General features: G+C 44.4%; 1 protein-coding gene across 1 annotated transcript in view; it reads right to left on the bottom strand.

Annotated features, from left to right (window-relative positions):
* Positions 1–131: 131 nt before the first annotated feature.
* LOC141139435 (alpha-1,4-N-acetylglucosaminyltransferase-like) overlaps positions 132–27,382 on the bottom strand; it is a 98,046-nt gene continuing 70,795 nt past the window's right edge. Inside the window, exons 2-3 of the mRNA XM_073625506.1 lie at positions 22,111–22,610; positions 132–1,238 (exon numbers count right to left, since the gene is read on the bottom strand). Of these exons, the coding sequence (XP_073481607.1) occupies positions 657–1,238; positions 22,111–22,610 (1,082 nt within the window). The 3' untranslated portion in view covers positions 132–656. The remainder of the gene's footprint in view (positions 1,239–22,110; positions 22,611–27,382) is intronic.

Below are 27,382 nucleotides of genomic sequence, written 5' to 3'. Positions count from 1 at the left end.
GTTTCACTTTAAACATTATTAAAATCACTGCTCCCGAAAAAACAGCCATTTTTAAAACTTATTTTTGCATTGATACATGTCCACTGGGGCAGGACCCAGGTCCCCAAACACTTTTTATGACAATACCATGCATATTAACCTTTAAAATTAGCACTTTTGATTTCTCCCATAGACTTTTAAAGGGTGTTCCGCAGCTTTCGAATTTGCGGCGAACACCCCAAATTGTTCGCTATTCGGCGAACAGCCAATGTTCGAGTCGAACTCATGTTGAACACGAACATAAAGCTCATCCCTACTCACAGCCAATGGCTACAGCACTAGTCTGTAAATTCTGATAGAGGGGGGAGTCCCCACTGTCACAATAGAATTGCACAGTGGGAGAGATCCCTGCATCAACATAGCTGAATGGGAAATAAACTACATGTATATCCAGCTTTAGTGCCCAATCTCAGGGGACACTAACAATTTTAGCGATGGCTGTTACAGAAAGAAGGAGACGGGGTGCACAGGCAAGAAGAGGATTAAGGTTTTGGGGGAAGGGGGTTCTTTTACCCACTGTCCTTTTCACCTCTTTAGTAGTAGCAGCAACAATGTACTTTATTGTTTTCTTTGTGCTCTCCCAAATTCTCCATGCTGAGCAAAGTTATTTTTTAAATCTAAATAGTTTCATTTCTCAGAATTGCTCCATATGTAAGCGGGCAATATTTTTTATAGAGGTGTTCCACTAATGTATTACTTCCAGGAACCATGGTTAGACCAACTTTGTTTTTATAGTTCCATAGATGTAGGCCATACGAGTCTGTGAAAGTTGGTGGATTTTCATAAACTTCAAAATATTTTTCCCAGGATGTATACAAAATTGGGTAGAAATGATGAGGATGAAAGTAAAATATATCTTGACATACAGTATCTACCAAAAAGTTAAATACTATCTCTCCACACAACTTTTTTATAACACGTGTGAATACTCCCGGTCCTTGGTGTCCCCATTTCCATCCTTTGTATTCCACTACAAAATTTTCCATAAACTCCCAGGTCACGTTATGAAAGGGGGGCAGCCCAAAAACACTACTGCCGGTAACTCTAGTAGATTCAGCTGCTACGAAATGATCCTTAGGTATTGGGCGAATGGAGATGACATCGGTATCCATATAAATTCCACCATGTTTCCACATCATAGCAAACCTGCTGGCATCAGAAATAACATGGGTCCAGTACTTTTCTTTTTTGGGGTTTACCTGGAAATATATTGAAAACACATAGAAAAGCAGTGAAAAGTATTGATAGATAAAAGGTTTTATCCAACTCTATACACAGAGATGGTAGACCAATGGAAACAACCTTATAAAGCATGTCTGTTTTTTTTTCTGTATATGAGAAGAATTCCAATGGGGTCTATTACATTTTCAAGCTTTGTTCACACAGGCTTCAGCTTGTATGAGAGCAGTGTGTACAGCAAGCTACTGCAAAGCATCTGTAAAGCTTTCAGCAAGGTTCAAACAGCTAAGCTGAAGCCTTATGCCGCGTACACACAATCGGACTTTACGGCAGACTTTGTCCAGCGTACTTTTCGACTGACTTTTCGACGGACTTTCCGAATGAACAGACTTGCCTACACACAATCAACCAAAGTCCGACGGATTTGTGCGTGATGACGTATGACCGGACTAAAACAAGGAAGTTCATAGCCAGTAGCCAATAGCTGCCCTAGCGTCGGTTTTTGTCCGTCGGACTAGCATACAGACGAGTGTACTTTTCGACCGGACTCGTGCCTGTCGGACAGATTTGAAACATGTTTCAAATCTAAGTCCGTCAAACTTTTGAGAAAACAAAGTCCGCTGGAGCCCACACATGATCGAATTGTCTGACGAAATCCAGTATGCCGGACCAAGTATGCCGTAAAGTCCGATTGTGTGTACGCGGCAATAGAGAAAACTTCAGTTTTCGTACGGCTATGTTTGGTATTGTGCCTGCCAGGGGTATATGCTGCTTGAAACATCTTTTTCTGCTGCCACATTAACAGAAGCAGCAGACTGGTGATCTCATCTCATCTATACACTTATTGGCTTTATGTTTTGTTCCCTCTTCTATTCAGGGCTCTGTTGTACAGGAGATTGCACGAGCCTTATACCAAGTCAAATTCAGGTACTTCCACTACTTGCATTTAAAAAAAAATACATTTACCAATGCAATAATAAACACAAAGCTGGATAACTTTGTACAGTTAATATTTCTTGGAGTTTGGTTTTAAGACCTGTATTCAAAGCGGAACTTCACCCAAAAGGGCCCCCTCCCCTTTTCCCACAGCCTTCTGGGACATGTCACAGGTCCCAGGCTGCTGCAGCTACGTTCATAACACATAGCGCAACTTGCTCATGCCCAGTGGGAGGCTGGATGTGAAGCTGCAATGAGTCACAGCCAGCTTCCCACATAACACCAACTCACACCACTCATGGCGGCGTCGGGGACCCCAGACCAGAGGAGAATTGGTCCCGGTGAAGACAACACTGAATCCCTGGACAGTCAAGTGTCTTTTTTTTTTTAAAAGCCAGCAGCTATAGTATTTGTAGCTGATGAGTCATGACTTTTAAATGTTTTGGATGGAGACTGAAAATCCTCTTTTTAACCTCTGCCAAAGTGCTTTAAAAGTTTCAACAAAACATCTGGAGGCTTGCTGAAAGCTGTGCACACTGTCCAAACCTACTGTACATGCCAAAGCCATTATGACACTGAATAGAAATAAAATGCGTAAAAAAATGAGGGCAAACTTATAACTCATTGACTCACCAAATTTATGGTGTGGGTGCAATTACATAAGGAGGACAACTACAAAAAAAAACGAACAGCTAGACATGTGCGTTTAGTTTTGTACGAATCGAAAATTCGTAGGAATTTCAAAAAATTCGTACATTCGTGAGGATCCGAAATACAAATTTTTATGCATACAAATTTTGTATGAAATACGAAATTTCGTTTACGTACTTCGGATAATTTTATCATAACGAACTTTCGTTATTGTTACGAAAAGTTAACAAAACTAAAAGTTAAAAACCCAGGAAGTCAGCACAGCACAGGGATGGTGGGAGCCCTTCATAATGATACATTTATCATAACAAACTTTCGGTATTGTTACGAAAAGTTAACGAAACTAAAAGTTAAAAACCCAGGAAGTCAGCACAGCACAGGGATGGTGGGAGCCCCTCATAATGATAACTTTATCATAACGAACTTTCGTTATTGTTACGAAAAGTTTACGAACCTAACGAAAATTCGTATTTCGTATGAATCCAAATTGAATTTCGGACACGAATTACGAATTAATTTTAATACGAAACGGAACGAAACAAAACAAATTTTTTTGACGGTGCACGTCTACTAACAGCTGTGTAGGGGACAGACTGTGTAAAGCAGGTAATAATCATCATCCAAGAAGTATAGTTTTAGACAAAAAGTTTATTAGAATGAATTAAAAATATTGTGAGGATATCACCTTGGAATGGAAAACCAACACCTTCCAAAATTGGAATAACACCAAATCACACCACTCATTCACAATATGAATGGTTTAGTTTTATTCCAATTTTGGAAGGTGTTGGTTTTCTATTCCAAGGTGGTATTTCCACAATATTTTAATTAATTCTAACTTTTTGTCTAAAACTATACTACTTGGATGGTGACTATTAATTGCTTTATACAGTCTGTCCTACACAGCTTTTGTCTTACAGTCTTACAGTCTTCCTTCTGATTGTCTTTCAGTCTTCCTTCTGAATTTCAGGATCAAAACAGTTACTAAATATTTGAAGTCTGAGTAATAATTCCTGGACTGACCAAATGTTTCCAGTGCAGCATCTCCTCCCCTTATAATTGTTGGAAAATCTTAGAGACCATTAAACATATTGGCATTTTCATTAACAACTACCAGTGGAGACAGCAGATGTTGCCATCTAACCTTACTGTATATTGTGCAATCCGAACTCCTAGGGGCTGACATATGAAAAGTATGTTTAGGAAAACAAATATCCTTGCAGCCTATAACATCTAGTCAGAATTCTTGTTTTATTGTCATGACCTTACTGAAGAAATGACAGATAGAATCAGAAGGGTTACCATTAGGGATGAGCTTCGTGTTCGAACATCGTGTGTTCGGTTGTTCATCGAATTGTGAAGGTTATGGGCCATTCACGCCAAATTCGAGTGGCGCGTCACGGCCCATAGTTCACTGTGGCATCGCAAGTGCATTGCTGGCTGATGATTGGCCAAGCATGCACTATGACCCGCATGCTTGGCCAATCACAGCGCTGTCTGTACAGAGAGCCACCCTGGCTTTTGCCAATTATGGCTCAGGGGGTTTGGCACATGCCCCACACTATATAAGGCCACCTGCACGGCGGCCCTGTGTAGTGTGTTCCGGTATTGAGAGAAAGATAGATAGACAGACAGTGTCATTTGATTTAATTTAGATAGAGTAGGCAGGTCTAGTCAGTTAGTTGCACTTACAGTGTATTGTGTATATATATACATCCCAGGTGTTGTATATATATATATATATATATATATATATATATATATATATACACTGTATTCAGTTTAGCTAGATCCTGTTCTTCTCTTTCTATTATACTGACCGGCAGGCAGGTGTTTTTACAGTATTTCCAGTTACTGGACCCTGCACAGTTGCACCTACAGTATAGCTACCTGAAGCCAGGTGCTTGTGTAGGCTCTTGAAGTATTTCCAGTTACTGCACTGTGTACCCTGCACAGTTGCACCTACAGTATAGCTACCCGAAGCCAGGTGCTTTTGTGTAGGCTCTTGACTTACTTCGAGTCACTGTACTGTGTACCCTGCACAGTTGCACCTACAGTATAGCTACCTGAAGCCAGGTGCTTGTGTAGGCTCTTGACATATTTCCAGTTACTGTACAGTGTACCCTGTACAGTTGCACCTAAAGTATAGCTACCTGAAGCCAGGTGCTTGTGTGCTTTTAGTGATCCTATTAATAGCACAGGCAGGCTCTTGATGTATTTCCAGTTACTGTACTGTGTATCCTGCACAGTTGCACCTACAGTATAGCTACCTGAAGCCAGGTGCTTGTGTGGGCTCTTGACGTATTTCCAGTTACTGTATTGTGTACCCTGCACAGTTGCACCTACAGTATAGCTACCTGAAGCCAGGTGCTTGTGTAGGCTCTTGACATATTTCCAGTTACTGTACTGTGTACCCTGCACAGTTGCACCTACAGTATAGCTACCTGAAGCCAGGTGCTTGTGTAGGCTCTTGACATATTTCCAGTTACTGTACTGTGTACCCTGCACAGTTGCACCTACAGTATAGCTACCTGGAGCCAGGTGCTTGTGTAGGCTCTTGAAGTATTTCCAGTTACTGTACTGTGTACCCTGCACAGTTGCACCTACAGTATAGCTACCTGAAGCCAGTGCTTGTGTAGGCTGTTGACATATTTCCAGTTACTGTACTGTGCACCCTGCACAGTTGCACCTACAGTATAGCTACCTGAAGCCAGTGCTTGTGTAGGCTGTTGACATATTTCTAGTTACTGTACTGTGTACCCTGCACAGTTGCACCTACAGTATAGCTACCTGAAGCCAGATGCTTGTGTTGGCTCTTGACGTATTTCTAGTTACTGTACTGTGTACCCTACGCAGTTGCACCTACAGTATAGCTACCTGAAGCCAGGTGCTTGTGTGATTCTTCTGATCCTAGTAATAGCACAGGCAGGCTCTTGACATATTTCCAGTTACTGTACTGTGTACCCTGCACAGTTGCACCTACAGTATAGCTACCTGAAGCCAGGTGCTTGTGTAAGCTCTTGACATATTTCCAGTTACTGTACTGTGTACCCTGCACAGTTGCACCTACAGTATAGCTACCTGATGCCAGGTGCTTGGGTAGGCTCTTGACATATTTCCAGTTACTGTACTGTGTAACCTGCACAGTTGCACCTACAGTATAGCTACATGAAGCCAGGTGCTTGTGTAGACTCTTGACATATTTCCAGTTACTGTACTGTGTACCCTGCACAGTTGCACCTACAGTATAGCTACCTGAAGCCAGGTGCTTGTGTAGGCTCTTGACGTATTTCCAGTTACTGTACTGTGTACCCTGTACAGTTGCACCTACAGTATAGCTACCTGAAGACAAGTGCAGGTGTTCTCATACTAATAATACTATAGGCAGGCAGTTGATTCTGCTATCTGCAGTATAATCGGTATATATATATATATATATATATATATATATATATATATATATATATATATATATACATCCCAGTTTTGTGCAGCTACATCTCACTGCAGGCTAATAGTATGTCTGGAAGGCCAACAAGGAGAGGCAGACAGTCACAAGCCAATAAAAGTGGGCAAGCAGGCTCTGTGTGTAGAGGCAACAGTGCTGGTCGTGGACACGGTGCATCCTCATCAGCACGTGGCCATGGGAAACGCTTGGCCTTTTTTTCAGCGGCTGGCCGCGTTGTGCCGCAACATGCGGAAGACTTGGTAGAGTGGATGACCAAGCCGTCCTCATCCACCTCATCCTCTCTCACCCAGGCTCAGGGTACGTTGTCTGGCAAAGCAGCTGCCACTGCGGCCTCTTGTCTCAAGCGTATCTCACGTGGCCAAAACATCTCCCGCTTGGGCACCATATGCTTGACCAGACATATGTTGACCTGCCATGCAGTTCGTTGGCAAGCGTACCTAAAAGACCCACACCAAAGAACAAAGAGGACCTCTCCTTGCTCCTCATCAGCTGGGATCTCCAACCCCACTATACCTTCAGTCCTCTCTGAGACCTGCACTGAGAGGAATGAAAGTGTAGAATTAGGTGTGTCACAGCCAAGTACTTGCTATTGGTACACCAACGTCAGATTGTACCAGGCAAATTTCCCTGCCCCAGCTGCGCCACTGCAGAAAGAAGTTCGCTCCCAGCCATCCACATGCCCAGCGGTTGAATGCTAGCTTGGCAAAATTGCTAGCACTTCAACTGCTACCTTTTCAGTTGGTAGACTCTGCCCCCTTCCGTGAGTTTGTGGAATGTGCGGTTCCTCAGTGGCAGGTTCCCAAACGCCACTTTTTCTCATGGAAGGCGATTCCGGCTCTCTACTGGCATGTGGAAGGCAATGTCCTGGCCTCGCTGGACTTGGCAGTCAGTGGTAAGGTGCATATTACCGCTGACTCATGGTCCAGCAAGCATGGACAGGGACGTTACCTAAGTTTCACGGCGCATTGGGTGACTGCTGGCAGCTGGGAAGATTAAAGGACAAGGTGCAGTAGTGTTGGAGGTTGTTCCGCCACCACGCCTCCATAATACCACTACTGGTGATTCTGACACACCTCTCTCCTCCACCCCTCCTCTTCTTCTTCCTCCATGGCCTCTTCCTGTGCTTTGTCCTTGGAACCAGCGGTGCTCCATAGGCATTCAAGGGGCTATGCAAGTACGCAGGCCAAAAGATGCCATGCGGTGCTTGAGCTGGTGTGCTTGGGGGACAGGAGCCACACTGGGGCAGAGATTCTGTCAGCTCTGCAGGGGCAGGTTCAGAGGTGGTTGACGCCACACCAACTTAAGGCAGGAATGGTGGTTTGCGACAATGGCACCAACCTCCTCTCCGCCCTCCGACAGGGACAGCTGACCCATGTGCCCTGTTTGGCTCAGGTCCTTAACTTGGTGGTGCAGCAGTTCTTGGGCAGGTACCCGGGCTTACAGGATGTCCTGAGGCAGGCCAGGAAAGTCTGTGTGCATTTCCACCGGTCATATAATGCCAGTGCTCAGCTGGCAGACCTCCAAAAGGAATTTAACCTGCCCAGGAACCGTCTAATCTGTGACATGCCCACCAGGTGGAACTCAACGTTGGCCATGCTGCAGTGGCTGCACACGCAGCAGAGGGCCATCAATGAGTACCTGTGCGACAATGGCACCAGGACAGGGTCAGGGGAGCTTGTTTTTTTTCCCCACGCCAGTGTGCCATGATCAGGAATGCATGCACTGTCCTGTCACCATTTGAGGAGGCCACGAGGATGGTGAGCAGTGACAGTGCATGCATCAGTGACACTGTCCCCCTTGTCCACCTGTTGGAGCACACGCTGCGTGGAATAATGGACAGGGCACTTGAGGCAGAACAGAGGCAGGAAGAGGAGGACTTCCTTAGCTCTCCCCTTTATCCAGACAGTGTTCCTGCGTGCCCGCCGATCACACAGGAAGAGGAGGAGGAGGATTGTGTCAGCATGGAGGTGGAGCCTGGCACTCAGCATCAGCAGCAGTCTTTAAGGGATCATTTACAGTCCCAAGAAACCCATGGACTTGTATGTGCCTGGGAGGAGGTGGCTGCGGATCATGTCGTCCTTACTGACCCAGAGGACTCCGGACCGAATGCCTCAGCAAACCTATGCATGTAGCTGCTGACTTTAAATATATATTGATATATTGAGGCACACTGCATGCGTCTCTTCTCCCCAGTTTCTCTAATGCCGTGTACACACGAGCTGATTTCTCGTCGGAAAAAGATATGACGGCTTTTCCGATGGGATTTGCCTTGCATACACACAGTCACGCAAAAGTTCACTGAAATTGCGACCGTCAAGAACGCGGTGATGTACAACACTATGATGAGCCGAGAAAATGAAGTTCAATGCTTCCAAGCATGCGTTGAATTGTTTCCGAGCATGCGTAGGGATTTTGCGCGTCGGAATTGCCACAGATGATCGCATTTTTGGATAGGAACTTTTTCTCAATTTTTTGCTGGCTGGAATTCGGCCAGCAAAAATCCGATGGAGCATACACATGGTTGCATTTTCTGACGAAAAAATCTCATCTGCCTTTTGCGGGCCGAAATTCCAATCATGTGTACGCGGCATAAGGATTGCTGTGATCTACCGGCCCCCTGGACCAGCATCTACCTTTCTTGATGACTTCTCTGCCTGGCTACCATACTTTCTCTCTTCTGAAATCCCCACTATCATTCTCGGGGACTTCAACATCCCTACTAATACTAACACTCCTGCTACTTCCAAACTTCTCAGTCTAACCTCCTCCTTTGACCTGAAGCAATAGATACATGCTTCTACTCACTCTGAAGGCAATACCCTTCACCTTGTTTTCTCCCACCTATGCACTCCGTGCAACCTCTCCAACTATTCTTACCCTCTCTCTGATCACTACCTTCAGTCTCTTCCTCTCCTCCACCTCCTCTCCCTCCAACCGCCTAATGATTACCCATAGAAACCTACGCCATCTCAACACTTCTCTTCTCTACTCTGCAAATGACCACCTCTATGACAAAAGCGCACTCCTGTCCTGCACCAACGTAGCCACTTCTGTCTACAACACTTCACTTCTAGCCTTACTGGACACACTGGCCCCCTTCACTACACACAGAATCAAGCCCCGTCGCCATCAAGCTTGGCAAACAGCTGACACTAGAAGTCTGAAAAAACACAGCCGTGCTCTTGAGCACCTGTGGCGTAAGACAAAGTCCCAGAAAGATTTCAGCCAATATAAACCTGCCCTCCAAACATACAATTCCTGCCTCCTCACTGCCAAGCAGTCCTACTCATCTCTCTCATTAACACCTTATCATTGCGTCCCTATCAACTCTTCTTTACCTTCAACTCTCTACTTTATTTTCCACTGCCTCCACCCACAAACTCACTCACAGCCCAGGAGATCGCCAATCACTTCAAACAGAAGATTGCTACAATTCGTGAGGAGATCTCTACCGTTCAGATACCCTCCATGCTTTACACTTCATGCCCGCAGGTACAATCATTACTTCCCTCTTTCAACCCCACCACTATAGATGAGGTTGCTAAACTAATTGCTAATGCCCATCTTACCACCTGCCCTCTGTATCCTGTTCCCTCACAAATTCTACGTTCACCCTCTAGCTCTATTTTACACTCTCTAACCCACATCTTCAATCTCTCCCTCTCTTCTGGAATCTTCCCCAACTCTAAAACAAGTACTTGTCAGCCCCATACTTAAAAAACCCTCACTGGACTCTTTCAATCTTAACAACCTAAGCCCCATCTCTTTGCTCCCCTTTTTATCCAAACTACTTGAACGTCTGGTCTACAACCGACTGAGCGAAATCCCCTTCTTGATCCCCTTCAGTCTGGATTTCGTCCTCAACACTCCACAGAAACTGCTCTGATAAAACTAACAAACGATCTACTAACGGCCAAAACCAATGGACACTATTCTGTACTCCTACTCCTTTGGTCTCCATGACTGCACTCTTTGCTGGTTCTTTTCCTAACTATCGCACCTTTAGCGTTACTTACAATTCTACCTACTCCTCTTCTCTTCCTTTCTCTGTTGGGGTCCCCCAAGGTTCTCTTCTTGGTCCTCTCCTATTTTCAATCTACACCTCCTCCCTGGGTCAGCTGATGGCTTCCCAATACCATCGCTACGCTGATGGCACTCAAATGTATTTCTCTACCCCTCAGCTCACTCCTTCAGTCTCCTCACGTATCACTCATTTACTATCGGATATATCAGTCTGGATGTCACACCACTTCCTCAAACTTAACCTATCCAAAACTGAACTTATCATTTTTCCTCCCCCACATGCCCCTCCCCCTGATCTCTCTCACAAAATCGATGGCACAACTATAAGCCCATCCCCACATGCTAAGGTCCTAGGTGTAGTCCTAGACTCTGAACTCTACTTTAAGCCCCATGTCCAATCACTATCCAAATCTTGCCACCTCAACATCTCCAAAATACGCTCCTTTCTAACCAATGGCACAACAAAGCTCTTAATTCACTCCCTGGTCATCTCTCGCCTCGACTACTGCAACTCTCTCCTCATTGGCTTACCTCTACATATTCTATATCCCCTTCAATTCATCATGAATGCTGCTGCCAGACTCATCCACCTTACCAATCGCTTTGTGTCTGCTACTCCTCTTTGGCAATCCCTCCACTGGCTCCCGCTCACCCAATGAATTAAATTCAAAATACTAACAACTACTTACAAAGCCATCCACAACCCTGCCCCCAGCTACATCACTGACCTAGTCTCTAAATACCAACCTAATCGTTCTCTTCAATCTTCTCAAGACCTCCTGCTCTCTAGCTCCCTCATCACCTCCTCCCATGCTCGCCTCCAGGACTTTTCAAGAGCCTCTCCAATCCTATGGAACTCCTTACCCCAATCTGTCCAATCAGGACAGTCTTTAATATTGATTGGACCCTGGGCAAAAATGTTCTTGTGCCCCCCCCGATTGGTTGCCAGAGGTTACAGTGTATCATTACCACTCACTGACTGGTTGCTAGATATTACAGCACACATTACGGCTCACTGATTAGTTGCTAGAGGTTACAGCACATGATTCTTGTTGATTGGTTGCTAGAAACTACTGTACATCAACACTGCTCACTGGTTGCTAGAGGCTACAGCACATCATCTCCTCACTGCCTGCACACCATGGACTGCGTAGGTGAGGGGACCCATTAATAGAAAGAAAACTTCAAGGGATCCTAGGACTCCTGGGATCAGTGGCAGTGCTGGGGGGAGAGGAGGGTGCTATCAATGGCAATGCTGATTTTTTTTTTTTTTACCAACTACCAATATAAAGAGGAGTTTTAACCACTTGAGCCCCGGACCATTATGCTGCCTAAGGACCAGAGGTCTTTTTCCAATTTGGCACTGCGTCGCTTTAACTGCTAATTGCGCGGTCATGCAATGCTGTACCCAAACGAAATTTGCGTCCTTTTCTTCCCACAAATAGAGCTTTCTTTTGATGGTATTTGATCACCTCTGCGGTTTTTATTTTTTGCGCTATAAACGGAAAAAGACCGAAAATTTTGAAAAAAAATGATATTTTCTACTTTTTGTTATAAAAAAAATCCAATAAACTAAATTTTAGTCATACATTTAGGCCAAAATGTATTCGGCCACATGTCTTTGGTAAAAAAAATGTCAATAAGCGTATATTTATTGGTTTGCGCAAAAGTTATAGCGTCTACAAACTAGGGTACATTTTCTGGAATTTACACAGCTTTTAGTTTATGACTGCCTATGTCATTTCTTGAGGTGCTAAAATGGCAGGGCAGTACAAAACCCCCCCAAATGACCCCATTTTGGAAAGTAGACACCCCAAGGAAATTGCTGAGAGGCATGTTGAACCCATTGAATATTTATTTTTTTTGTCCCAAGTGATTGAAAAATGACAAAAAAAAAAAAAAAAAAAAATATTTACAAAAAGTCGTCACTAAATGATATATTGCTCACACAGGCCATGGGCCTATGTGGAATTGCACCCCAAAATACATTTAGCTGCTTCTCCTGAGTATGGGGATACCACATGTGTGGGACTTTTTGGGAGCCTAGCCGCGTACAGGGCCCCGAAAACCAATCACCGCCTTCAGGATTTCTAAGGGTGTAAATTTTTGCTTTCACTCTTCACTGCCTATCACAGTTTCGGAGGCCATGGAATGCCCAGGTGGCACAAAACCCCCCAAAATGACCCCATTTTGGAAAGTAGACACCCCAAGCTATTTGCTGAGAGGCATATTGAGTCCATGGAATATTTTATATTTTGACACAAGTTGCGGGAAAGTGACACTTTTTTTTTTTTTTTTCATAAAGTTGTCACTAAATGATATATTGCTCACACAGGCCATGGGCATATGTGGAATTGCACCCCAAAATACATTTAGCTGCTTCTCCTGAGTATGGGGATACCACATGTGTGGGACTTTTTGGGAGCCTAGCCGCGTACTGGACCCCGAAAACCAATCACTGCCTTCAGGATTTCTAAGGGTGAAAATTTTTGATTTCACTCTTTACTGCCTATCACAGTTTCGGAGGCCATGGAATGCCCAGGTGGCACAAAACCCCCCCAAATGACCCCATTTTGGAAAGTAGACACCCCAAGCTATTTGCTGAAAGGCATGGTGAGTATTTTGCAGCTCTCATTTGTTTTTGAAAATGAAGAAAGACAAGAAAAAACATTTTTTTTTTTTCTTTTTTCAATTTTCAAAACTTTGTGACAAAAAGTGAGGTCTGCAAAATACTCACTATACCTCTCAGCAAATAGCTTGGGGTGTCTACTTTCCAAAATGGGGTCATTTGGGGGGGTTTTGTGCCACCTGGGCATTCCATGGCCTCCGAAACTGTGATAGGCAGTGAAGAGTGAAATCAAAAATTCACGCCCTTAGAAAGCCTGAAGGCGGTGCTTGGTTTTCGGGGTCCCGTACGCGGCTAGGCTCCCAAAAAGTCTCACACATGTGGTATCCCCATACTCAGGAGAAGCAACAGAATGTATTTTGGGGTGTAATTTCACATATTCCCATGGCATGTTTGAGCAATATATCATTTAGTGACAACTTTGTGCAAAAAAAAAAAAAAAAAAAAAAAAATTTGTCTCTTTCCCGCAACTTGTGTCGCAATATAAAATATTCCATGGACTCGACATGCCTCTCAGCAAATAGCTTGGGGTGTCTACTTTCCAAAATGGGGTCATTTGGGGGGGTTTTGAACTGTCCTGGCATTTTATGCACAACATTTAGAAGCTTATGTCACACATCACCCACTCTTCTAACCACTTGAAGACAAAGCCCTTTCTGACACTTATTGTTTACATGAAAAAGTTTTTTTTTTTTGCAAAAAAATTACTTTGAACCCCCAAACATTATATATTTTTTTAAAGCAAATGCCCTACAGATTAAAATGGTGGGTGTTTCATTTTTTTTTTTCACACAGTAATTGCGCAGCGATTTTTCAAACGCATTTTTTGGGGAAAAAACACACTTTTTTTAATTTTAATGCACTAAAACACGCTATATTGCCCAAATGTTTGATGAAATAAAAAAGATGATCTTAGGCCGAGTACATGGATACCAAACATGACATGCTTTAAAATTGCGCACAAACGTGCAGTGGCAACAAAATAAATACATGTTTAAAAGCCTTCAAAAGCCTTTACAGGTTACCACTTTAGATTTACAGAGGAGGTCTACTGGAAAAATTACTGCACTCGATCTGGCCTTCGCGGTGATACCTCACATGCATGGTGCAATTGCTGTTTATGTTTGTCGACAGACCGCCGCTTGCGTTCGCCTTAGCGCGAGAGCAGGGGGCGACAGGGGTGTTTTTTTTTTTTTTTTCTTTATTATTTTTTTGCTTTTTTAATCTTACTTTTAAACTGTTCCTTTCATATTTTTTTTTTTAATCATTTTTATTGTTATCTCGGGGAATGTAAATATCCCCTATGATAGCAATAGGTAGTGACAGGTACTCTTTTTTGAAAAAATTGTGGTCTATTAGACCCTAGATCTCTCCTCTGCCCTCAAAGCATCTGACCACACCAAGATCGGTGTGATAAAATGCTTCCCCAATTTCCCAATGGCGCTATTTACATCCGGCGAAATCTAAGTCATGAAATACTCGTAGCTTCCGGTTTCTTAGGCCATAGAGATGTTTGGAGCCACTCTGGTCTCTGATCAGCTCTATGGTCAGCTGGCTGAATCACCGGCTGCATTCTCAGGTTCGCTGTTGAGACAGGAGAGCCAGAGAAAAACACGGAAGACGGTGGGGGGGGGGGGGGCATTCCCTCCCACGGCTTGTAAAAGCAGTCTAGAGGCTAATTAGCCGCTAGGATTGCTTTTACATGAAAGCCGACCGCTGGCTGAAAAGAATGATACCAAGATGATACCTAAACCTGCAGGCATCATTCTGGTATAACCACTCAAAGTCGTGAATGGCGTACCTGAAGACAAAAAAATGGTTAACAATGGTTAACAATAAAGCACAGTAAAGTGTAAATAATTACACACCTGAAAAACAAACATGATAAAACATAATAACAATAACAATAACAATAAAACATTGCAGAATAGAATACAGTAAAAAAGAGCAGAACAATAGAGAGAGAGAATAGAGAGAGAGAGAACAATAAAACAACAACTATTTTTTTTTATTTCATATTTTTTTTTTTTTTTACACTTTTTTTGTAACTAACTTTTATAACGGTAACCGGTTCCAGGTTCGGGTCTCTCAAAATGCGATGGCATCTTGGGAGACCCTGTGAAAGTGTGCCTAGTCTGTGCAATGCTGTACCCTACGCTAATACTCAACTAATGAATGGTAGCGTTCAAAACATTCACCAATGCAAAGACCAGGATTGTCAGGACAGGAGGGACAATAATAGAGGGTGTCACGCCTATATCCGCGCTTGCTGCAGACACGACCTCTTTTTTGGGGGGTTCGTTGGGTAGGGGTACTCGGGAGGACATAAAAATGCCTCTCATGCAGCCGACTGCATTTGGTTGGGGATGTGAATGGGGGAAGTACGGGCGCTGCAGAAGCGGTGGGTTCCCAATTAGGATTGGCGAATGCAGCAGGAAGGGCACTATGGGCCTGTGTTTGTCTTTTTGGTGGCAGCGGGACACTACTTGTGCTTGCCACCTCACCAGCTTCAACTGCACTTATGGGACTCGCCACGTCACCAAGTGTTACTGCAGTGCTGGTTTGACTACGACCGGGGTGTACTAGGCCGCTGGCGCTTGCCAGTTCACCAAAACGCTACCAAAAAACGTTAGCGATCGCAGGGATCAGGCCTGACTCTGCGAACGCTGCAGTTATGCGTTTAGTGTTTTGTAAGTGTCAGTGATCGATCGATACTGCACTTGGGTGGGCTGGGCCGGGCCGGGCGGAGGGGCAAAACGCAGGTGCTAGCAGGTATCTGGGCTGATCCCGCTAACACTGCGTTTTTGGGAACCCTAAACTGCTGGTGACGCTAGTATAGATCTGATCGGATCAGATATTGATGCGATCAGATACTATACCACTAAGGGAGGTGTACGGTGCGTGCGTGGGTGTTAGCGGTACTGGCGCTAATCTGACGCTGCCTGGGGCTGGTGCTTGCCAGTTCACCAAAACGCTACAAAAAAAACTGTTAGCGATCGCAGGGATCAGGCCTGACTCTGCGAACGCTGCAGTTATGCGTTTAGTGTTTTGTAAGTGTCAGTGATCGATCGATACTGCACTTGGGTGGGCTGGGCTGGGCCGGGCGGAGGGGCAAAACGCAGGTGCTAGCAGGTATCTGGGCTGATTCCGCTAACACTGCGTTTTTGGGAACCCTAAACTGCTGGGGACGCTAGTATAGATCTGATCGGATCAGATATTGATCCGTTCAGATACTATACCACTAAGGGAGGCGCATGCTGCGTGCGTGGGTGTTAGCGGTACTGGCGCTAACCTGACGCCTGGGGCTGGTGCTTGCCAGTTCACCAAAATGCTACCAAAAAAACTGTTAGCGATCGCAGGGATCAGGCCTGACTCTGCGAACGCTGCAGTTATGCGTTTAGTGTTTTGTAAGTGACAGTGATCGATCGATACTGCACTTAGGTGGGCTGGGCGGAGGCACAAAACGCAGGTGCTAGCAGGTATCTGGGCTGATCCCGCTAACACTGCGTTTTTGGGAACCCTAAACTGCTGGGGACGCTAGTATAGATCTGATCGGATCAGATATTGATCCGATCAGATACTATACCACTAAGGGAGGCGTATGCTGCATGCGTGGGTGTTAGCGGTACTGGCGCTAATCTGACGCTGCCTGGGGCGACGCATATCACCGCCGGGCGATCAGGGGGCTAAACCTTTATTTGGTAATAAACGGCGGGTGCCCTGACACTATAAAAAATAAACAAACTAACCAGCGTCATCCGTAACGGTTATACGGTGATCAGTGGTGAAAGGGTTAACTAGGGGGCAATCAAGGGGTTAAAACATTTATTAGGTAGTATATGGGGGTCCCTGACGCTATAAAACGCTGACGGCGAACCTAAATATTTACCTCACTAACTAGCGTCACCAGCGACACTAATACAGCGATCAGAAAAATGATCGCTTAGTGACACTGGTGACAGGGGGTGATCAAGGGGTTAAAACTTTATTAGGGGGGGTTAGGGGGGTACCCTAGACCTAAAGGGGGGTAATACTCACTGTCCCAACACTGTAACTGTCACAAACTGACACTATGCAGTAATCAGAAAAAAAAAAAAAAAAAAAAAAAAAAAACTGCTGGTGTCAGTTTGTGACAGGGGGGGGGGGGGTGATTGGGGGGGGATCGGGGGGCGATCGGGGTGTTTTGTGTGCCTGGCATGTTCTACTGTGTGTGTGTGTGTTGGTGCACTCACATAGATGTCTTCTCTCCTCGGGCCGGAACGGAAAATACCGACCCGAGGGGAGATGACATCACTTCCTTTGCTGCTGTTTAGCATACAGCAGCAAAGGAGTGTTTTCATTGGCCGGCGGCGATCGCGAGGGGGGGGCCACGAACGGATGGTCTCCCCCTCATCACCGATCGCCGCTGGACAAAAGACGACCGCCTCGGGCACCGGGGGGGGGTCCGATCGGACCCCCCACCCGCGGAAGGCAAATCACGTACCCTGTACGTGATTTTGCCTGTCCGTGCCACTTTGCCGACGTACATCGGCGTGAGGCGGTCGTCAAGTGGTTAACACTGGCCATCAATGTAATATGGGTGTACACTGACCATTAATGTAAAAGGGGTTTATACTGACCACTAATGTAAGGGCGACATTCACACTGGCCACTAGTGTGGATGAAATGATTCTACACCAAGCACCAATGTAATGAGAAGATTTACACTGCCCACCAAAGTAACTGAGACATTTAGCCTGCGTTCACATTTTTGTGCGTCAGGAATGCATGCAAAATCGCTTTCCTGACACCACAGAAACGTGCTTCCCTTTAGCAGATACACAGCAGTGCCATTAATTGTTAATGACATCCTCAGGCATCTGGTGACATGTGTCTTGGCACCGTGTGATTTTGAAAAAGGATTTGGGACTTTCTTCCACATTTGTAGCGCATAGAGCAGCCCATTGAAATGAATAGGCTGCCCTACACGTGGCCTAAATCTTAATACACCCTGTCAGTACACCTTTGCATCCTAAAACCCATGCTAACCACTGCCACCACTGTTATCTTTTGTTCCACTTGACCCTTCCTTCTAGATTGTAAGTTCTTACGAACAGGGCCCTCTGATTCCTCATGTTTTGAATTGTATTGTAACTGTACTGTTTGCCCCATGTTGTAAAGCGCTGCGCAAACTGTTGGCGCTATATAAATCCTGTATAATAATAATAATAATATGGACACTTACCTGCCCCTGGATCCAGCGATGCCCTCACCAGAGCCAATTCTTTAATCGGCTTCGGGTGCAGGCACCAGCATCTTCACTAAGGAAAACTGGCAGTGAAGCCTTGCGGCTTCACAGCCGGCTTCCACCTGCGCATGCACAAGCTGCACTACACTTTGTGATTGGTCCTGCAGTCTTCTGGGATCTGTGATGTGTCCCAGAAGGCTGTGGGTGAAGGAGGGGAGGCAGACCTCTGCTCAGAATGAAAGTGGGGGAGCGGGTACCTGTCAAAATCAGGTACCCACCCCCCCAAAAAATATCATCATCAGACAAATTATTGTTCATGCCTATTGTCTCGAAGAACAGGTCCTACCCTTTTCTGTCAGAGTATACGCTACTAGATCATTGAGTGCTTCTTGGGCTTTTTGACACCTGAAGAGGCCCTGGGCGGGGCGAAATGTGCATAGAACACATTTCTGGTTCCAGAAACGCTTCTTTCGTATCACTTTTCTCATGATTCAGTTTGTTTTCTTACTTTTTTCTCCATATCACCATTTCACAGTCTTTATCAATATGAATCACACACACACCTGCATTGATTCCATTCACGGCTGATGATGCTCATATAAACCTATGCTTGGCTCTGTTTTCCAAAACTCTGTGACCAAGCCGCAGTGTGCCGGGCGGAACAGAGGGCGTGGCTGAAGCAGCAGTGGCTGAGGTCACATTCATTCACATGTTATTGGACTGGGTCGGTGAGTGATGTTCCTTTCTTTCTCTGTTGTCACTTCTACACTCCTGAATGGTGCATTGGTGCCTGCTCCCTTCACTTCCACCGGAGGGGAGATCTTTAGCTCAGCTTAGAGCAGCACTGAAAGTTATACCCGGATCACTCCGGTTCCGATGATGTCACATCTGACCTGTGTAACGCATGCCAAGGCGGCATTTCTGGGTCTTATTATTTCTGTTGCAATGCCTGGCAAACCTTTTAACAAGCAAGGGTATAATTTTATATGTGTGATTTTAACAATAAACAGCATATGGAATAAACCTAGCCCTGGATGGTGGTACCAGAAAATGATATTGGGCGTAAAATACTGGATTTCCAGGAGAATACTTGCACAGGCCATTGTGTTTTTTCATTCAAGCAGAAGTGGAATATCACAAGCTGGTTAAGACTTATATAGTTATAGGGTCAAAACCCTCTCGTGAGTGGGGAATCACAAGCTGGGGGACATTGTGCATGTGTGAAGTTACTGCAAACAAGAAGTAGGAGAGCTGCATTATACACAGGCACAAGACCGGTCAAATAGCACAGCACTTTATAAAGACTGCAGAATATAGGACTTTTGATTTGATTTTTATTATTATCATTACTTTTATTTATTGTGGAAATTGGGGTTAAACGGAAGGAGAAGATCCACTAAAATTTCACTACGTTGTACAGGCATACCCCACATTTAAGTACACAATTGGGTTTATTTACTAAAGCTGGAAAGTGCAAAATCAGGCTCACTTCTGCATAGAAACCAATGAGCTTCCAGGTTTTATTACCAAAGCTTAATTGAACAAGCTGGGGTTAGATGCTCATTGGTTTCTATGAAAAAGTGAGCCTGATTTTGCACTTTCCAGCTTTAGTAAATAAACCCCATTGTGTACTTAAAAGTGGGGTATGCCTGTATGTGTTTACACAACACTATATATATATATATATATATATATATATATATATATATATATATATATATATATATATATATATATATATATATATATATATATAGCGCTGACAACCTTTGTTTCTAGCTCTATGTGTATTATACAGTACATAGGTTGTGTTAGTGCCATCTTGTGGACAATTGAGAAAGTACAATACATTTACGTTTCATGATCAAGTGAAATGACATGGAAGTGATTTATTGTTTACTTCAGAACTTTAACTCTGACCCACCCACAATGCTCCTGGACAAGGTGAGAACTGAACTGCATTGTGGGAGGATATAAAAGGGTAAGGAGCGGCCATCTTAGGTCTCTTGTTCCTGTGACACGTAGCCTGTCAGCAGAACCCTGTGGGTGTGTGTGTCCTACAGGGTTGCGGCCTACTTTGCAAAGGAGCGGAGCATTTGCAAGGAACCTGCCATCACATCACAGCGTGTTGGAGCAGCCGAAGTGATCGTTCCAGAGACTCCTGGTCGTTTGTGAATGGAACAGTGTGACGGCGTGGTGGTGTCTCGATACGGACTGAGAACTGTTGAGACAGAGACATCCATCTGCCTGGATCTCGTGTGGTGAGAGGGTTAACACCCAGAAGTTTGTTTAACTATTACATACACAGTTAGGACTGTTACAGAGTGTTGCTGGGACTGATAGTCCCACGGAACAAGTGAAGCTGGAGAACTTTACACCTGAATAGACTTCAGTACTCAAGAACGGATGCTAGATGCTTGTTTCTTCATATAAGAACACTTAGTCAATCTGTTGGATTACAATTGTTTTAGTGTGATACATTACACTGTGCAACACCCAGGAGGCACCCTTTGCAGATTACAATTATAAAAGCTAGCGAAGACTGAAGACGTCAGGACTACCTTTTCATTGCAGGGCCCTGCATTTATTTACAAAGGATAGTAACTTTAAGGTCTAGAGCAGGGGGAGCTCCCGGGTATATTTATACATAATTAGATATATTTGTGTCTGTTACTGATTGTCACAACTATTCCTTACACTGTTACACTACGTTGGTGTGATAGTATAGTCATTGTAATAATTCTTTATATAAATATATTATTTACTAAAAGAAAGAAGTTATTTTTGGTTTTTACTAAAGTTTGTGTGCAGTGTTGTCATTTCTCCTGCAGGTGAAGCTACCAGCACACAGGTAGAGGTAACTATAACTGTAAGTGTATGTTGTGGGTTAAAGTTGATATTCATATAATTACAACACTGCACTAGATTTGTGTCAAGGGGATTGAACAATTTAAGAAGGGTGAGGAGCATAGAGGACAGGCCCGCTTAAACCAGCAGCTCAGCCGAGAGTTATTGTTACATATATATTAATTATATTATATTTTTGCATAGGGACAGTGCTTTTTTTTAGGTTGTCCTTCAGTTTGACTGCTTTTGACATCCCAAATGTCTCTGAATTCTGTGTCCCTCAAATGCTCACCTTAAAATCTATCTTTAAGGGACACAGGCCCAACCCTTCATGTTTATCGTCTCAAAACTGAGGCATGCTTGGAATAGGAGTGATTATAATAGGCTGGTCACTGTTTTTATGTTTGTCAGTATCCAAATCCTCCTGTAGGAGGACCCACATGACCCAAATGTCTCTGAAACTTGTGTCCTAAATTAAAAAAAAAAAAAATGTTTACAGCGAGTACAAAAATCCTATTTTATTTAACAATCTACTTTAAAAGGAGAAGTATCCAAAGCTCGTTTGGCTGTAATTCTATGGATTACACAAGTGCAGTTCGTTCTGCACTTCCTCGACCTGTTTTCAGCAGACAGCGGGCTGTAGCCCGCTGTCAGCTGACGTCGCAGAGCCAGTTCAGGCTTGGAATGTGCCAACAACCCTGGACTGGCACCTGGCTCAGTCTCTTAGTGAGCTGCTGAGAGCCTGAGTCAGGCGCTCCCATCCCCTCCACACCTCAGCGCTCCAGGGAGCATGGGGGAGGAGGCGGAGCAGACAAAGGTTACTGATAGTCACCAGCTCTTTGCTCCCAGAGCACTGAGAACCAAGCGATCAGCGGTCTTTGATCGCTCAGTTCTCAGTCTTAGAGCAAGCAGGGGACAGATGCTGCATCCACCTAGGTAATTAGGATTTTGAAAAAAAAAAATGAACTTTTCTTTTAAATCCACCAAAAAGTTATTTTGCCAGCCACATTCTCAAGTCTCGTGCTATGTTTTAGGTACACTTTCATTTCAGTACTGCTTGGTTTGGGAGGGCTTCTTCAACCCAGTCAGCCATTTCCCCGATGGCATACATACCTTTTTATACCAAGTTATAAGTGGTGTATACATGAACAGCTCCTCCATTTTCAATGGAAAGAGGTAGATATTATCAAAAGGTAAAAAAGTTGGAAAGTGTTTGCGAATTCTGTGCTCATCTTCCTCTGTCATGATATCCCCCAGTCCTTTCATAAAGAAGACAACTGGTCTGTCAGGGTAGACTCGGGCTGCTGACTCAATAGCACATAAGACCAAGGATGGTGGTTTCATTCTGTCTGTGGTCTCCATAAACAAGATTCCATTTCCTTTGCTTAGAATGGTATATGCGGTTATAGGCTTAGAGGTTACATTTTTCAGTCTATGGGAATGGTCGGCAGTGGAAATGGATGCTGAAACATCTGAAGTAAGTTTGTTTGTGGCCTGTTGAATTTTTTGTTGAAAACGTACTACTGCAAAAAGAGCTATAAATGTTATTATACTCAATATCACCTTGAATTTCGTTAACTTCATCCACATGATTGCAAAGTCCCATGTCCAATCTACAAAAATAGAAAAAAATTGTTGTTATTGAGTACCAACTCCATATTGAATCCTATAGCATATTAATACAACCGGAGTATGATCTGTGTTCATATTTTTACTTGCACCAACATTAAAATGTTCAGGACAAGCTTTTAATCAGTCTAATCAGTCCAAGCATGACTGATAAACTAAAGCTGGGTATATGGAGAGTAATAAATACTTGTGCTCACACCAAAAAAACAAATGGAAAAGGTGAATAGATAAAAATAAAGTAACTGCTAGAAAATCATAAATAAACACAGACCCAACAAGATGAAAATAGTAGCTGCCACAAATACCAGTGTTTACACACCAATTGATAAGATAATAGGTAATAAATTGCGGCGCTTTACTAGATGTTGAAACACTAAACGCTATATATGTGCAACTCTCACCATACCAGGAAGATCCAAAATTAGGAACTCCAGGTATAAATAACGTAAAAACAATTAATATTCCACTAAATTGTGCAGCCAGAGGTCACAAAAACCAATATTGCATCAAAAAATTAATCTAAATCAAGCTGACATGAAGCCCCTATAAGTTAATGGATAGGGGGGAACGTTTCCAATCAAAAAATTCCTCAAATGATGGAAAAACAGGGGAACATAATGGTCAAGGATCAGTGGTAAAAGTGTAGCAGAAATCAAAAGGGTAATAAATAACTAATTTTAAGTGTAGCGAAAATCCGAAACACACATCCCAAGTGTCAAATGTCATCTAAAAATGTGTCAGACACAACAAAACCAAAATAAAATTTATAAGCTACTTAAGATATTCTGAAACTGCTCCACCAATAATGCAGCAAATTAAATATTAAAAAAAAAAAACAATTACTTAAAATAGACCACGTGCATAAATTCAAACAGTGCAGCAAAAATAATAATCTAACTAAATAATAACGGTAAGTGCACCAAGTGAAGTGCAGCTTTCAGTTTGCAACTTCAATATATCCTGATATATCCTGGCACCCAGTTCTTCAAACAGGTATAAAAGGAAAAAAAAAAATAGTTGACAATAAATAAATCACATAAATTAACCAGTCCCATACACAATCCAATCCCCATCGTGATAATTACATTAAAAGAATGTGTCAGAATGAGTTCCTCCAGGTAAAGCCAATAATGTGAACAAAAATAGTGAAATAAAAGTGAGAATGGTTGACAATAAAATAATCACATAAATTGTCCCATAAAAAGTCCCATACACAATCAGATCCCCATTGTGACAATTGAGTATAAGAATGTGTCCAATTAGGTTCCTCCAGGTGTGACCGATATTAAAAAAGTGAAGTGGAAATGATGGTTCCCCCAGCCTCTCACCTCATGGCTGAACGATAACAGCCAAGTAAGCCAGCAAAGATAACCCAGGCACCTCACAATCTCCCTGATGACGGATCCCCCCGGGGTCTCCAGGCATCTGCTTCCAGATGACTCAGGCAGATAACACTCCAAGAACATAAAGAGGGAAGGACTCCATAGTGTGATAAAGTCTAACAATCTTTATTAAAGCCTCTAGTCACTTACATGTAAAAACACCACAACCAGCGATAAAAAAACTGCAGCTATTTGCTGCTCACCGATCCCGTGATCGGGGAGCCGAGTGCAGCCAAACGATCTGCCTCTCTCCTCTCTGATGCATTGCGTGACTGTCACGTCACTTTCTCAAAGGGTACCCCACACTATAAAAGGTTCCTTTCCATAGGAAGCTTTTGCAGTGTGTTGTTGGAGTGAAGATAGAGCAGGGCTCAGTTTGCTACTAGTGAGTTAGTGTGTTTACTTATTGTGTGTAGAGTGAAAATTCGCACGAACGTTAGAACCCCATTGAAGTCTATGGGACTCGAACGTTTGAAATCAAAAGTGCTAATTTTAAAGGCTAATTTGCATGGTATTGTCCTAAAAAAGGGTTTGGGGACCCGGGTCCTGCCCCAGGGGACATGGATCAATGCAAAAAAAAGTTTTAAAAACGGCCGTTTTTTCGGGAGCAATGATTTTAATATGCTTAAAGTGAAAAAAAAAAGTAAAGTGAAATATTCCTTTAAATATTGTACCTGGGGGGTGTCTATAGTATGCCTGTAAAGTGGCGCCAGGGCCGATCCTAGGGTCACAGCCGCCTGGGTGCAGAAATATTTCTGGCGCCCCCACGTGGGCGTGGTCATCTTACCAACTCCTCCCCTTTACAAATGTTACTATGGCAACGACTCAAACACAGAGATGATCCCCTAAGAAGTCTTCCTTACCCTGGGATCCTCCCATGATCCTTTAACAATAAAGAAAATACAGGAAGAGCTTACACTAATGAGATCTGGAGGGGAGTCTCTCTGATGCACACAGAGAGGGCTTCTGTTAGAGAGTCTGTTAGAAAGAGCCCCCAGACATAGTACAGGAGATGGTCAGAGACTGTAGACATGATACAAGAGACTACAGACATAATACAGGAGATGGTCAGAGACTGCAGACATGATACAAGAGATGGTCAGAGACTGCAGACATAATACAGGAGATGGTCAGAGACTGCAGACATGCTACAGGAGATAGTCAGAGACTGCAGACATACTACAGGAGATGGTCAGAGACTGGAGATATAATACAGGAGATGGTCAGAGACTGTAGACATGATACAAGAGACGGTCAGAGACTGCAGACATAATACAGAAGATGGTCAGAGACTGCAGACATACTACAGGAGATGGTCAGAGACTGGAGATATAATACAGGAGATGGTCAGAGACTGTAGACATGATACAAGAGACGGTCAGAGACTGCAGACATAATACAGAAGATGGTCAGAGACTGCAGACATACTACAGGAGATGGTCAGAGACTGCAGAGATACTACAGGAGATGGTCAGAGACTGCAGACATACTACAGGAGATGGTCAGAGACTGCAGACATGATACAAGAGATGGTCAGAGACTGCAGACATGATACAAGAGATGGTCAGAGACTGCAGACATGATACAAGAGATGGTCAGAGACTGCAGACATGTTACAAGAGATGGTCAGAGACTGCAGACATGTTACAAGAGATGGTCAGAGACTGCAGACATGTTACAAGAGATGGTCAGAGACTGCAGACATGTTACAGGAGATGGCCAGAGACTGCAGACATGTTACAAGAGATGGTCAGAGACTGCAGACATAGTACAGGAGATGGTCAGAAAATGCGGACATATTACAGGAGATGGTCAGAGATTGCAGACATACTACAGGAGACGGTCAGAGACTGGAGATATAATACAGGAGATGGTCAGAGACTGCAGACATAGTACAGGAGATGGTCAGAGACTGCAGACATGATACAAGAGATGGTCGGAGACTGCAGTTCCTATGGACGTTAGTAGATAATGGCCGATTGGCCCTCTCACCTGACCCAGCGATACAGCAACAACGGTTCCTCTGATCAGGAGTCTGCTCACTCTGAATTGCCCGTGGCGAGTCCGCTGGGTAGAGCCCAGATCTGTAGTCTGGCAATGACTCCATTCTTTTCTCCGCCAGGGATGGCGCCAGGCTGTGTGGTTTTCCCTCTGGTGGCGCAGGTCAGTGGTGTTCCCTCAGCACTGTCCTCTCCCTATGAAGTCCTGGGTGTACTTCCCTAAAAGCTTTCCCGGGCTCCTGGATCTCTCTCTCCCATTCAGCTGAGCATGCTGTGTGGGCTGAAGTTTCCGTGTTACAGTGGGGTTGCCAGTCCTCGGGACTACATGTCCCACAATCCTCTTCTTTGCTCCTTTTTTTTTTCTTCTCTGGCCGATATGAAGGCAGGGGAAGAAACATAGTGCGCCGCTCGCTAGTACAGCAGCGCGCGCGAAGAGGAGAGGGGTGTCACCCGGTGCGGTAAAACATGGTATCACCCCCCCTCCACCAACTATAGTCGCCCCTCAGTACAGATCCCCTCCACTAAGTATAGACCCCCCTCCATCAGTGCAGACCCCCCACTAAGTATAAACCCCTCCCTCAGTACAGACCTCCCATCAGTGTAGACCCCCCAGGACAAAACACCCCCCTCTATCAGTATAGAACCCCCTCAAGACAAACCACCCCCCCTCCATTAGTACAGAACCACCCCCCTCCGTGAGTACAGACCCCCCAGAACAAACCACCCCCCTACATTAGTACAGAACCACTCCTCCTCCATTAGTACAGACCCCCCTGAACAAACCACCCCCCCTCCATTAGTACAGACCCCCCTCAGGACAAACCACCCCCCCTCCATTAGTACAGAACCACACCCCTCTATTAGTACAGACCCCCCTCAGGACAAACCACCCCCCTCTATTAGTATAGAACCACCCCCCACCATTAGTACAGACACCCCCAAAACAAACCACCCCCTCCATTAGTACAGCCCCCCCAAAACAAACCACCCCCCTCCATTAGTACAGACCCCGCAGAACAAACTACCCCCCCTCCATTAGTACAGACCCCCAGGACAAACCACCCCCGTCCATTAATACAGACCCCCCAGGACAAACCACCCCCCTCCATTAGTACAGACCCCCCAAGACTAACCACCCACCCTCTATTAATACAGACCCCCCAGAACAAACCACCCACCTCCATTAGCACAGACCCTCCCAGGACTAACCACCCCCCTCCATTGGTACAGACCCCCAGAACAAAACACCCCCCCTCCATTAGTACAGACCCCCAGGACAAACCACCCCCCCTCCATTAGTACAGACCCCCCAGGACAAACCACCCCCCACCATTAATACAGACCCCCCCAGGACAAACCACCCCCCTCCATTAG

The sequence above is a fragment of the Aquarana catesbeiana genome, linkage group LG04 (assembly GCF_042186555.1).
Source record: "Aquarana catesbeiana isolate 2022-GZ linkage group LG04, ASM4218655v1, whole genome shotgun sequence".
In the NCBI taxonomy this organism is placed as follows: Eukaryota; Metazoa; Chordata; class Amphibia; order Anura; family Ranidae; genus Aquarana; species Aquarana catesbeiana.
The sequence above is the reverse complement of the archived record's forward strand: the minus strand, read 5'-3'. Positions and strand labels throughout refer to the sequence as shown.